The sequence below is a fragment of the Saccharomycodes ludwigii genome, chromosome I (assembly GCF_020623625.1).
Source record: "Saccharomycodes ludwigii strain NBRC 1722 chromosome I, whole genome shotgun sequence".
Classification (NCBI taxonomy): domain Eukaryota; kingdom Fungi; phylum Ascomycota; class Saccharomycetes; order Saccharomycodales; family Saccharomycodaceae; genus Saccharomycodes; species Saccharomycodes ludwigii.
The window spans coordinates 1,099,614-1,111,740 of NC_060200.1; the positions used below are offsets into that span (position 1 = coordinate 1,099,614).

The 12,127-nt window shown below is 30.6% G+C and overlaps 5 protein-coding genes and 1 non-coding gene across 6 annotated transcripts; 4 read left to right on the forward strand and 2 right to left on the reverse strand.

Moving 5' to 3' along the window:
* Positions 1-130: 130 nt before the first annotated feature.
* On the reverse strand, positions 131-1,531 carry MRS2 (Mrs2p; the record flags this gene model as incomplete). Its single annotated transcript, XM_046078506.1, has 1 exon — positions 131-1,531. One exon carries the CDS (start codon positions 1,529-1,531, stop codon positions 131-133), a length of 1,401 nt encoding a protein of 466 aa, XP_045936799.1.
* Positions 1,532-1,767: 236 nt separating this feature from the next.
* Positions 1,768-1,839, forward strand: SCDLUD_000466. Its single transcript has one exon. It is a non-coding gene; the product is annotated as a tRNA-Cys (tRNA).
* A 352-nt stretch (positions 1,840-2,191) lies between these two features.
* Positions 2,192-2,893, reverse strand: VMA4 (H(+)-transporting V1 sector ATPase subunit E; the record flags this gene model as incomplete). The annotated part of the gene is made up of 1 exon (XM_046078505.1): positions 2,192-2,893. The coding sequence occupies one exon, from the start codon at positions 2,891-2,893 to the stop codon at positions 2,192-2,194; it is 702 nt and encodes a 233-aa protein (XP_045936800.1).
* Positions 2,894-3,654: 761 nt separating this feature from the next.
* Positions 3,655-7,518, forward strand: MIP1 (DNA-directed DNA polymerase gamma MIP1; the record flags this gene model as incomplete). Its single annotated transcript, XM_046078504.1, has 1 exon — positions 3,655-7,518. The coding sequence occupies one exon, from the start codon at positions 3,655-3,657 to the stop codon at positions 7,516-7,518; it is 3,864 nt and encodes a 1,287-aa protein (XP_045936801.1).
* Positions 7,519-8,433: 915 nt separating this feature from the next.
* SCD5 (Scd5p) lies at positions 8,434-11,013 on the forward strand (the record flags this gene model as incomplete). Its single annotated transcript, XM_046078503.1, has 1 exon — positions 8,434-11,013. One exon carries the CDS (start codon positions 8,434-8,436, stop codon positions 11,011-11,013), a length of 2,580 nt encoding a protein of 859 aa, XP_045936802.1.
* A 755-nt stretch (positions 11,014-11,768) lies between these two features.
* Positions 11,769-12,101, forward strand: SCDLUD_000470 (uncharacterized protein; the record flags this gene model as incomplete). The annotated part of the gene is made up of 1 exon (XM_046078502.1): positions 11,769-12,101. One exon carries the CDS (start codon positions 11,769-11,771, stop codon positions 12,099-12,101), a length of 333 nt encoding a protein of 110 aa, XP_045936803.1.
* Between the last annotated feature and the right edge of the window lie 26 nt (positions 12,102-12,127).

Below are 12,127 nucleotides of genomic sequence, written 5' to 3' on the forward strand. Positions count from 1 at the left end.
AGTTGTAAATATGAAAAAGGCAAAAACTATTCATTAACTTCAAATGTCATAAACTAAATAAAACTATACGAGCGTAAATAATAATAACACAATGTCATATATCTACATGTACCATAAAACACCATATTATTCATTTCTTTGAATCTTTAATCAGCCATTCCTTAAATTTTTCCTTGTTACTATTTTTCTGATATTGGCAATATCGCCTTAACTCATTTTCCTCGCCAAAAAGCAGCAATCGAACCCATTTCTTACATCGATCCCAAAATGTTGGAACATATTTCTGTATATGGAATTCTACATTGGCTAAATGTTTTTGAGATTGTTTCCCAGAATGATTATTCATCAAAGTTAATCTAGTAACAGATCGTAATGCCTTGAAATTATTCATTGTCATAATTAAAGCCACTATAGAGCTCATACCAATAACAGAATAAAATCCCCAGTTACTTTCCTCTATGAAATTTTTCAAATTCATACCATAAAAGGCTGGAACTAAAGTGGCAATGGTAAAGCCCAAGGTGTAAATAGTAACTTTCAATTCAAACAACATCAAAGAATTACGGTTAGCATCCAAAATTATATTAACGATTTCCTCCGTAGATTTAATATTTTGAATTAAAGATTCAGATTGTTGCACAAATTCATCACACTGATAATAATAGGTTTCTAAAAGCATTTCCAGCCCTTGTGCCATCATTTTTTTGTCAGTTGCATCATTAATTTTTCTTGTTAAACACATTCCTTCTAAATCATCATCGTTATCTAATAATTCATCTAAAACCTCCCTAATTAGCAAAGCTTTTTGATAAAAGCTAGTCAAATCTTTTGATTTTATTAATAAATCTTTTAATTTATTTCTGTCAATCTGGTATTCCAAATCCCTCAAAATACCACCACATACAGTAATATGTTTATTACATTCCACTTCTAAGTATGCCAAAACATTAATCAAGATTGTTTCCAAAACCTGATGTTCAAAGGGCAAAGTATTGTTTGTTCCATTTTTGACTTGAAATCTACTTTCTAAATCATACATCAATTCACCTAGTTTCTGAGCTGCAGATGGGCTGACTGTATCGAAAATCATAACTTGTTCTGAAGTTATTAGTGCTTTAATATAAAGCAAATTAATTAAAATGCATTGGTAAGGTTTAACTACGATACTGGGTATAATATCTGGTGCAGTGGAGTCGATCTTCCTTAAATCTCTCGGATACAACCCATGATCTCTTAAGAATTGCCATTTAGGAAATTTTTGTGAAACCGAAACAACGTTGCCTTCTTTGTTAAAAATGGTACATGATACAAACAAATCATTGGGAACAATGGGTTTAACAGGCTTAGATGGTGACCAAGGCTTTATAAACGAAATCCTAGTGTTGGAAGTAGTGTTAATATGTCGTATTATCCTGAAGGGTATTTTGCCTGTATATATTTTAAATGTTAAGCCTTTTAGTTTGTTAATATTTTTTAAAAAAATACTATTAATGTTTTTAAATCCTATTATTGATGTTATCGGAGGTCCCATTATTCAGGAATTTTTTTTTTTTTTTCTTTCTTGCCCTTGCAATTTTTTTTTTTTTATATCTTTTTGCTGACAATCTATGATCAAAAATATTAGTTATTAGTTATTAGTTAAATTTTTTTTTTATATATTTATTTATTTATTTTTTTTTTTTCTCTTTCATTAGTCAATGAAAATAATAGAAAAATTATAAATTAATATAAGAAATTTAACAGGTATTTGTTCTGAAATGTAGATTGGCTTGTATGGCGCAGTGGTAGCGCAGCAGATTGCAAATCTGTTGGTCCTTAGTTCAAATCTGAGTGCAAGCTTATTGTTGTTATTCTTTTTTTTTTTTCATTTAGAATTATCTTTATTTCTAAAAAGAGAGACAGTACTGTAGAATAACAGACTTTATTTTATGAGTTTACTAGCAAAAGAAAAAAATAAAATGTAGTATTAATATTTTTTTTTTTTATTTAGTTAGTTTTTTTTTTTTTTTTAATTCAAAACCCAAATGTATATATGATTGTTTATTTATTAAATTATATAAAATAATACCATCACTATAATAACATTCAGTTTTGGTTGATTAAGTCAATACAACACGACAATCCCAAAAGATCAACAACAAAAAAAAAAAAAAAAAAAAAAGGAAAGCATATAGACGTGGATATATTCACCTTAATCAAAGAACTTTCTGGTTTTAGATGGTCCAAATAATTGCAATCTTATAGCAGGCAATGATTCTTCTCTTAGTAGTTTTAATCTTTCTTCCAAAGTATTATTAACAGTAATCTTTCCCAAATGATCTGAAACAATACAGCCACCAGCAAGTTCGGCAGATAAAAAGTCAGTTTCATTGATAACAATTTCAATATCATTTCCTGTACCTTTCTTGTATTCGGCTTGTAAATCATTAACTAAATCCTTGGTCAATGGTACATCTTGTTTACGGACCTTAACTATGACTTTAGGTTCTAATAATTTGAACAAATCTTCCAAAATTAATTTTTTTAAAATTGGTTTATATTTTGCTTTGTTGCTAGAAACATCTTTTTTCAATTTGTCTTCGGTAGTTTGAAAAATATCTTCTAACATTTGTTCTCTTGCTTCTAAGACTTTTAATCTCATTTTATTGGCTATAGTAGATTTAGTGATTTGTTGGGCCAAGGTAGCTTTCTTTAACTTTTCTTCCATTGCAGAATCGATAGAAGCGGTTTCTGAACGAACAATTTGTGTTTTTTCGATTTCATACTCTTGGTCGGCCTTTAATTTCACTTCTTTGGCTTTTTCTTCAGCTTCTTTCTTAATGAAAGCTTGCATTTTAGTCAATTCTTCATTGACTTGGCTATCGTTTAATGGGTGAAATACTGCAGCAGACATTTTTTTTTTTAAGGTCTTTGTATTTTTTTTCTTTTTAGTTATGTTTTGGCTGTTTTAAAAAAGGATATGCTTATTTATATATATAGAGCAATAATATTTATTGCTGAATAAATAAGATAAATTAGGAATGAAAAAAAGTATATATATATATATGTGTGTGTTAAGTGTAATAATAGAAATAAAAAAGAAAAAAAAAAAAAGAAGAAAATTGTTTATTAGTTACCGTTCTATACGCAACCACCTTTTTTTTTTTTTTTATTTTTTTGCAGCCAAATTTTATATTCTATTTGTTAAAAGGAATTGAAAATTTTGCTCTTTATTATATTAATTTTTGTTTTCAAAATTCGGATAAAGCATTTTTTTTTTCTTTTTCTTTTTTTACTATATACCGAAGGCTATGCTTTCCGAGGATGCGATAAAATGCTTGATAATTCCCGATTAAAATTAATTCCATCTTTAAGTTCGTTTTATTTCATTTTATTTTATTATTTTCATTCAATGTCAGTTAGAACAAAATAAAAACAATTTATAGCCTAAACATTTTAAATAAACAAAGAGCAATCAAAAAAAAAAAAAAAGAAAAAAAAAAAAACAACAACAACAACAAAAAGGGAAATTTTAATTTTTATAATACCTCATATCTTTTAATTTATTAGATTATTAAACCTTAAATACTAATTTTCACTTTATTTCACCTTCTTTTCTCACACATACACACACCATTGAAAAAAAAAAAATAAAAATAAAAGAATCACATTCAAATGAAAAAAAATATACTTTTAAAACAGACAAACACTTGCATAGTAGAGTCGATATTATTTGTTGGTTGGGAATGTTCCATTAGATCCTTATCTAAGAATAGAGGAATAAAAAATATTAGACAGTATGTAACGGCATCATCATCTATCTCAGGACCTACTATAAATAATACGACAAAGTCTATTAAAGATAGCGCTTATGATGAGAAAGATTTAGATATAAACCCTGTGGGTATTCAGCATTTATCTCCATCCTTGAGACGACAACTATTTGGCTCTGCAAAAAACAGTAATATAACCGGAAAGCTAACAAAAGATCAAAAGCAAGCATTAACAAACATTGCAATATACTCATTGAAGCAGCATCATTTATATGGTAGAAAAACATCCATTAAAAAACCCATTGACTTTCAGCTACCAAAACTTAGAGGCAAAACATTGGAAGAACATTTTCAAAAATTGGGTAATTATATGTCGGAGCCTTATTTAACAATGTGTAAGAATAAATTTACTAGGATAGTAGATAAACCTAAACAATGGATTATGGAATCAGGCTGCTGGTTTAGATATGTTCCGGGTGAACCACCACAAAAAGTTACATATCCACTAGAAAATACGTTAATATTTGATGTTGAAACAATGCCCAAAATATCGCCATTCCCAGTATTAGCGACTGCAGTGTCAGACAAAGCTTGGTATAGTTGGTGTTCTCCATTTTTGACTACAGATGGGAAAGATAATTTTAAACATTTGATACCCTTGGATACCCACAATAAGAAAAACCCAAAGTTAATTATAGGGCATAATATTAGTTATGACAGAGCCAGAGTATTGGAGGAATATAATTTTAAAAAATCAAATGCATTTTTTTTGGATACATTATCTTTGCATTCCGCTACTGCTGGTATGTGTTCTAGACAAAGGCCGAAATGGACCAAGGCAAAGAAAATGCTGAGAGAAAGAAAGAAGCTGGCGGAAGAGTTGGAAAATAATGAGGATCAACATATTACTTGTAAAAATGAAATAAATGATGGTGATCCAGCTAATTTAGTTATTGAGAATCCAATAAAAGATGATCCATGGGTTGGGTTATCATCCTTAAATTCTCTGAAAGATGTAGCATCTTTTTACTGTGATATTGATTTGAAGAAAGAGGATAGAGATATTTTTGTAGAGGCTGAAGATAAACATGAGATTATTACTAATTTCCAAAAACTTTGTACTTATTGTGCTAATGATGTAGAAGCCACTAGCAGAGTGTTTGATAAAGTTTTCCCCTTATTTTTAAAGACTGTTCCACACCCAGTGTCATTTGGTGCATTAAGGAGTTTAAGTAGTTGTTTTTTACCAGTAGACTCGCAGCAATGGACAAACTATATTGAATCTTCGGAAGCTTTATATCAAAAAAGTAAAAAAGATATAGAAGCAAAAATACTTCAGATTGTCCAAGATACAGTAAAATTGAAAGATGATATTGACCAAGTGAATAAAAATCCCTGGTTGAAGCAATTAGATTGGACGATCAAGCCATTGAAATTAACTAAAAAGGGAGTGCCAGTGAAAAACCAAAAGTTACCTGGTTATCCTGAATGGTATAGGTCCTTATTTCCAAATAAAATGGCTACAAATCCAAAAATAACCATTAAATCCAGGCAAATACCACTTTTTTTCAATTTGTCTTGGGAGGGTTTCCCGGTTATTTGGTCTAGTGTTAATGGCTGGTGTTTTGAAGTTTTGCAGAAAGATGCGTTGAAGTATGAAACAGAGAAGAATTACATCAGAGCAACTGCAGAAGAAGATACGGGAAAAAGTTGTGAGTCTGGTTTTGTTCGATTTAAAATACCACATCCTAATGGTCCAGATTTTAATTGTACCTCCTTATTAACTAAATCGTACATTCACTTTTTTCAAAAAAAGGTAATGACATCTAGTTCACCTTATGCGTTGGAAGCTTTGAATATAAATTCTTCTGGGTCGTATTGGATGAGTAGTAGACAGAGAATTATGGAACAGTTTGTAGTGTCTAAAAGGGATTTCCCTCAAGAGTTTTGTTTTGATGGAAAAGTTAATGATGAAGATAAAGACAATGATTTAGCTTTGATATTACCGCTTATTGTTCCGATGGGTACAATTACTAGGAGAGCAGTGGAAAATACTTGGTTAACCGCTTCAAATGCGAAAAAAAATAGGATTGGTTCTGAATTAAAAGCGCAGGTAAAAGCGCCAGCTGGATATTCTTTTGTTGGTGCGGATGTGGATTCTGAAGAATTATGGATTGCTTCTTTGGTAGGAGATTCTGTTTTTAATATACACGGCGGGACACCAATTGGATGGATGACGTTAGAGGGAACCAAAAATGAGGGTACTGATTTGCATACTAAAACTGCGCAAATCTTAGGATGTTCAAGAAATGAGGCTAAAGTTTTTAATTACGGCAGAATTTACGGTGCGGGTGCCAAATTTGCAACACAATTATTGAAAAACTTTGTTCCTTCATTATCAAGTGATGAGGCGGCACGCGTAGCAAATAATTTGTATGAATCTACAAAGGGACAAAAATTTTATTCAGACAAGGATTTCGATAAGTTTTGGTTTGGTGGTTCTGAATCAATCTTATTCAATAAATTGGAGAATATTGCTGAACAGAATGAACCAAGAACCCCTGTTTTAGGTTCTGGAATTACAATTGCTCTTAAAAAAAAGAATTTAAATAAGAATGGGTTTTTGCCTTCCAGAATTAATTGGGTGATCCAATCATCAGGAGTTGATTATTTGCATTTATTGTGTTGTTCTATGAATTATTTAATTGATACGTATAATATTGATGCTAGAATGTGTATATCCATTCATGATGAGATCAGGTATTTGGTTAAGAACGAAGATAAATATAGGGCAGCTTTGGCATTGCAAATTAGCAATTTATGGACTCGGGCAATGTTTTGTGAGCAGATGGGTATGGACAATTTACCTCAAAACTGTGCATTTTTCAGTGCTGTTGATATTGACTTTGTTTTAAGAAAAGAAGTTGATTTAGATTGTATTACACCTTCAAATAAGGTTGCAATTCCTCCTGGCGAGTCATTGGACATTTACAAATTACTCGAAAATCCTAAATCAGCTTTAATTAATGGGAGGGATCTTGATTTGAGCAAGTATCCATATAAACCAAGGGTGCCAGTTTTATCTGTTTATGATAAAGATAATGATGATGATTTTTTAAAATATTTTTTGAAAATGCAAGTTCAGGATAATAAAGCAACTGTTACCAAATTAGCAAGAGAATACACTCAAGAACAGCAACGTGAATTATTTATGAACAACAGTAAAAATTTACCCGAGCCCAAATCGTATCAAGATTTCATGCGTGAAGAATTCAAAACACATAAAGTTAATAAGAACAATGTTTCTACCATAGATAATTTACTTTCCAAAGGTTCGGATTCCGTTAAGAAGGATTCAAAGTCTATGAGTAGAAGAAGAGTTTTAGTCAAATCCCCAGTTAAAACAGATATTTATGAAAAAGTAAATAGAAGAGTATTTGGTGGGAACGCTGCCTTTGATGCATTTTACAATTCTGTTGATAAAAATGGTGCTTATGTGTCTAAACAGGATTCAAAGTTTTTCAAAAAAAACATGATTGATAAAATTGTGGAAAAAAGTTTGGACACTAATAAAAAGACAACTTTTACCAAGGAGAAGACCATCAGAAGGAAGAATTCAATCAACAAGCATGACAACAATTCAAGTAAGGAGGTTTCTTGCAAGAAAAGGGTGGGAAATAATCATCATGAAGGCACTGCATCGTTTAAGCATACAACCTACAGTTCTAATAAAGCTAAAAGAGGTTCATTAATTTTAGAAAAATGAATACCGGCATATATGGACTCTTAGTTTTATTATTAACATAAAGATTGTAATAATATTACAAAATTAATTAGAATTGGTTATTGATATCCTTTAAAAAAGGTAATAATCAAATTGATGACATTTTTTTTTTTTTATCGTTGTTTAAAGTTTAAAATAAGTGATATTGCCTGGTACTTAAATTCATCATCTACTTCCCCTTTTTTTTTTTCTTTTCTTTTTCTTTTTCTTTTTCTTTTCTCAAAATGAACGGAAATTTGTTTGTGATTTGGTTTTAGGTGGATAAGCAGATATTTTTGAACAGCTGTTTGTAATTTTGCCAGGTAGAAGAAAAGGCCATCTTTATTAATATTTTATAAGCCCAATCAAGAAAATAAAAATGTTTGTTTTTCAGATTTGAAAATTTTGTCGTTGATAAAACAAAACAAAATAAAATAAAACGGAAAAAAAAAATAAATAAATAAATAAATAAATAAATAAAATTAAATGGACAAAAAACTTAATTAAAATCAATTTAATTAAAGGTTTTTTTTTCCCCCTCCTTTTCTTTTTTTTATTGAGTAAAATTGTTATTTTTAAATATTTCAAACTTTCATTCATTTTTAATACATTCCCCAAAGCTTTTTTTTTTTTTTTTTCTTTTTTTTTTTTTTAAAAGAAAAAATCGTCCATCTTATTAGACTTACATAACTAAGTCTACCCAAGCTACCTATTAACCTAACAACCTTCGTTTTGCATCTATATTTAATTAATTTAAATTGTATAATATAACACGTTACAAGAAGACTAAAAGTATAAGGAAATTAAAGGTACAAGAAAGGGAAAAACAACAGAAAGCTATATAAAACATTTAGAAAAAAGAAAAAAGGAAAAAATATAACTCACAAAAAATTCAGAAAAAGTACTTTGAAAACCCAAATGTCTTACAATTGGATGGCCTCATCATCTAATGGACAAATTCCTCTGGACAACCATTACACTCAACAAAATTATGTGCAAAATGGGCATAACCAAAATCCACCTGTTCTACCACCGCATAACTCTTCACCTCGTATGCATAGTAATAGCTCGCCAGTAAAACCAAACTATGATGCACTAAGAGCCCTATTAAATAATCCCTCTCCTGTTCCATCACCTACTGGCAATAACGAGGTTAGGAGTAGTAGCGGAGATAACACTAATCGTAATTATAATCCTTTTAGAACATCAGATATCCATAATATCAATTCCAACACTGTAACTAATGCCTCTGCATTAAACAACAACAAGGGTTTCGTCCAAGATTTTTCTTCGAAAATATCGACAACCACAAGTAATTCTATGACTAACATGGTGCTTTCACCTAGGAAGGCAAACCACAGTGGAAATCAAGAAACAGATCCCAATCGTTTGTCATTAACTCCATATCAATTATCTTTAAATGAAGCTAAGACTTATTTGAGATGGTACAATAATATTTTGATTAGAAAACACAGCAATATTATTCGGTTAGTTGATATCTTTAAATTTTTACAGATTAATTTTCCAATTTCCGAGTCAGTCAAGCAAGCTATAGAAGCTTTATTTCATTTTTGTAAAGATAATTTGAAAATCGGTCAGTTTTATGCAGTTTTGAGGCTTATTTCGCATGCACTAATGGAAAAAATAAGCCCTTCAGTAAATTTGCTTGGCCTCGAAGCGCCAGCTTTGAGACCAAAATCTATTTTAAATAAGAATAAGGTTCAAGAGCTTTATGAGGAAGTAGCTGATGACCCAGGGTCCGATCAAAAATTTGATTTTGACAATTTTGCATCATTATTGTTAACGGGGAAAAGTCACCGAGTTAGAAGAGTGGTAGTAGACTCGGATGGAAAACAGGTGTCTGCTAAGAAAGTCAGATTTTCCGAAAAGTTGGAAACTTTCCAGGAAGAACCAGGAATGAGCCAAGAAGCACCAACTTTTAATTATGATATTAATCTTGTTGGTAGCAATGGTGCTAATGGGAAAACTGACTTATCGTTGCCTATGGATCAATTATTGAAAAAAATAAATGCCAACACACAACCAGAATCGCAAGAAGAAAAAGAAGTTTTGGCTGATATGAAAGATTCTTTAAAACATTTTCAAAACTTACCCAAAATCGACAGTGTTACCTTGGGAATACCAAACCAATTCATTCCTAACGGTACCAGTACCAATAACTATCAGCAACTAAATAGTGGAATTTTGCAACCATTGAAACCAACGGCTACAGGTTCAGCAAATCATTTATTTGAACAAGAACATAAACCAATAATCACAAACGATTTAAGTGGCGGCTCTGTATTACAGCCCTTAAAACCAACAGCCACGGGATCTGCAAATCATTTATTTTCTCAGCACGAGCAACAACAGGGAACTGTTTTACAACCATTGCATCCCACTGCCACTGGTTCGGCAAATCATCTATTTGAACAACAACAATCTACTCTATTACAACAACCTTTGAAACCCACAGCAACTGGCTCTGCAAATCATTTGTTTTCCCAACAACAACCTGCCTCATTTCAACAACCGTTAAAACAAGCAAATACTGGAAACATTGATAATTTATTTACACCACAACACTTACAACCCACTTTTGTAGGATCAAACAACGATAAGACTGACAACATATTTAACCAACAACAATCACATCCAATCAAACCTGTCGAGACTGGATCAACGAACTATTTACAAGAGCATGGGAAGCATAATGAAAACAAATTACAATACGATAGTTTAAAACCAACGCCTACTGGCCCTGGAAACTACTATATGATGCATCCGAACAATTTTCCTCAATCAAATAATAATATTAACACAAACAATACCGCATATATGCCTAAATTATCACCACAAGTTACTACTAATAACAGTAATGCCAGCAATAATTTACTGACATTAAATTACCATTCTACTGTTACATCTTCAAATGGTGATAATAATAACAACGCGTTGCATAGTATTTCTCCCACCAATACCAGTTTACAAGTTCCTCAATTTCAATTTACAAGTCCCAATATTATTGTAGGCTCACCTAATCCTTCGCCTATTATGGTAACAAATAATCATGGTAAACCACCGGTTCCACCTCGTACAAATTTAAGTTCGAATCTTTCATCATATCAAACACCTTCTCTGGTTGACAATAATGGTAATGTTAGTAATAACAATTTGGCATCGGGTTATTTTCAATCTTTATTAACAAGCAACAATAATAATGGCATTCATGCCAATGTTTCTAATTTGGCATTGAATCCATCAACTTCGTCACCGCCACCATTAAATCTTCAAATGAGTTTTAATAATAATGGTACTGATAGCCCTTATATGCATGATCAATTACAACCTCAACCACAACAATTTATGCATGTAAATAACGGTACTGTGAATAATGGCATGCTATCTTCTACCACTTCCTCGGATAACATATTGGGTGATATTAGAACATTACAACAGGAAATAGATAACATTCAACAGAGTTTATATCGGCATTGAACCAATAAATCGTTTCTCATTGTAGCGATATATATATATATATATATATATGTATACTTTTATCCAGCCAACATGTGCTTTTAGAGAAAGCACCTTATTGGTTTTTTTCTTATGTATGTTCCTTTGTATTAAAAGTATATAACGTCATTCCATTAAAAAGAAAGAAAGAAATAGATAAATAAAAGGATTTATCTAGTTTATATATTTGTTATCATTACTAAGATTACTTTTAGTATTGGCATTGCTTGATGTGGATTGTTTTATATTTATAATTTGATTGGATTATATGTTATAAGCCATGTGAATTTATATATTGTGCCCGGAGCATGTTTCGGAATGAAGTTTATTGCTGTGAGTCCGAAAATGGTTTATATTTTTTTTTTTGCCACAGAATATAAAAAAAAAAAGAAAAAAAGAAAAAGAAAAAAATATCAAATGATCTCTTTGAATTGTTTATTCTGTTTGATATTTTTATTATTTTGTTTTTTTTTTTCCATTTCTGTTAAATTCTTGAATCGTAGATAATTTATTTAAAAATTAAAAAAAATTAAAAAATTAAAAAAAAGAAAAAAAAAGAAAAAAAAAAAACACAAAAGCTAGCTAAAAGGAGGCAAATACATATACACATATATATTTGTAATAGAAGTAACAACATACTTTGTACTGGGATAAACACAATATTAGCAAAACTATACCATATAAAATCAAATAACTAAATACCAAAATAAAAATAATATTAACCGAAAAAAACAAGAATGTCATCATCTGTTCCATACGATCCATATATTCCACCTGCTGAAGAGGAAAATTCGCAAAGCAAAGCAGCTGCTTTAAAGGCTGAAATTGATGATACAGTCGGTATCATGAGAGATAATATTAATAAAGTTGCAGAACGTGGTGAAAGGTTAACATCAATTGAAGATAAGGCCGATAATTTAGCAGTATCGGCCCAAGGGTTTAAAAGAGGTGCCAATAGAGTTAGGAAACAAATGTGGTGGAAAGATTTGAAAATGAAAATGTGTTTGGTTCTAGTTGTTATTATTTTATTGGTTGTTATTGTTGTTCCAATTGCTGTTCATTTTGCTTGATATAAATTAAAAATTGGTTCTACTTT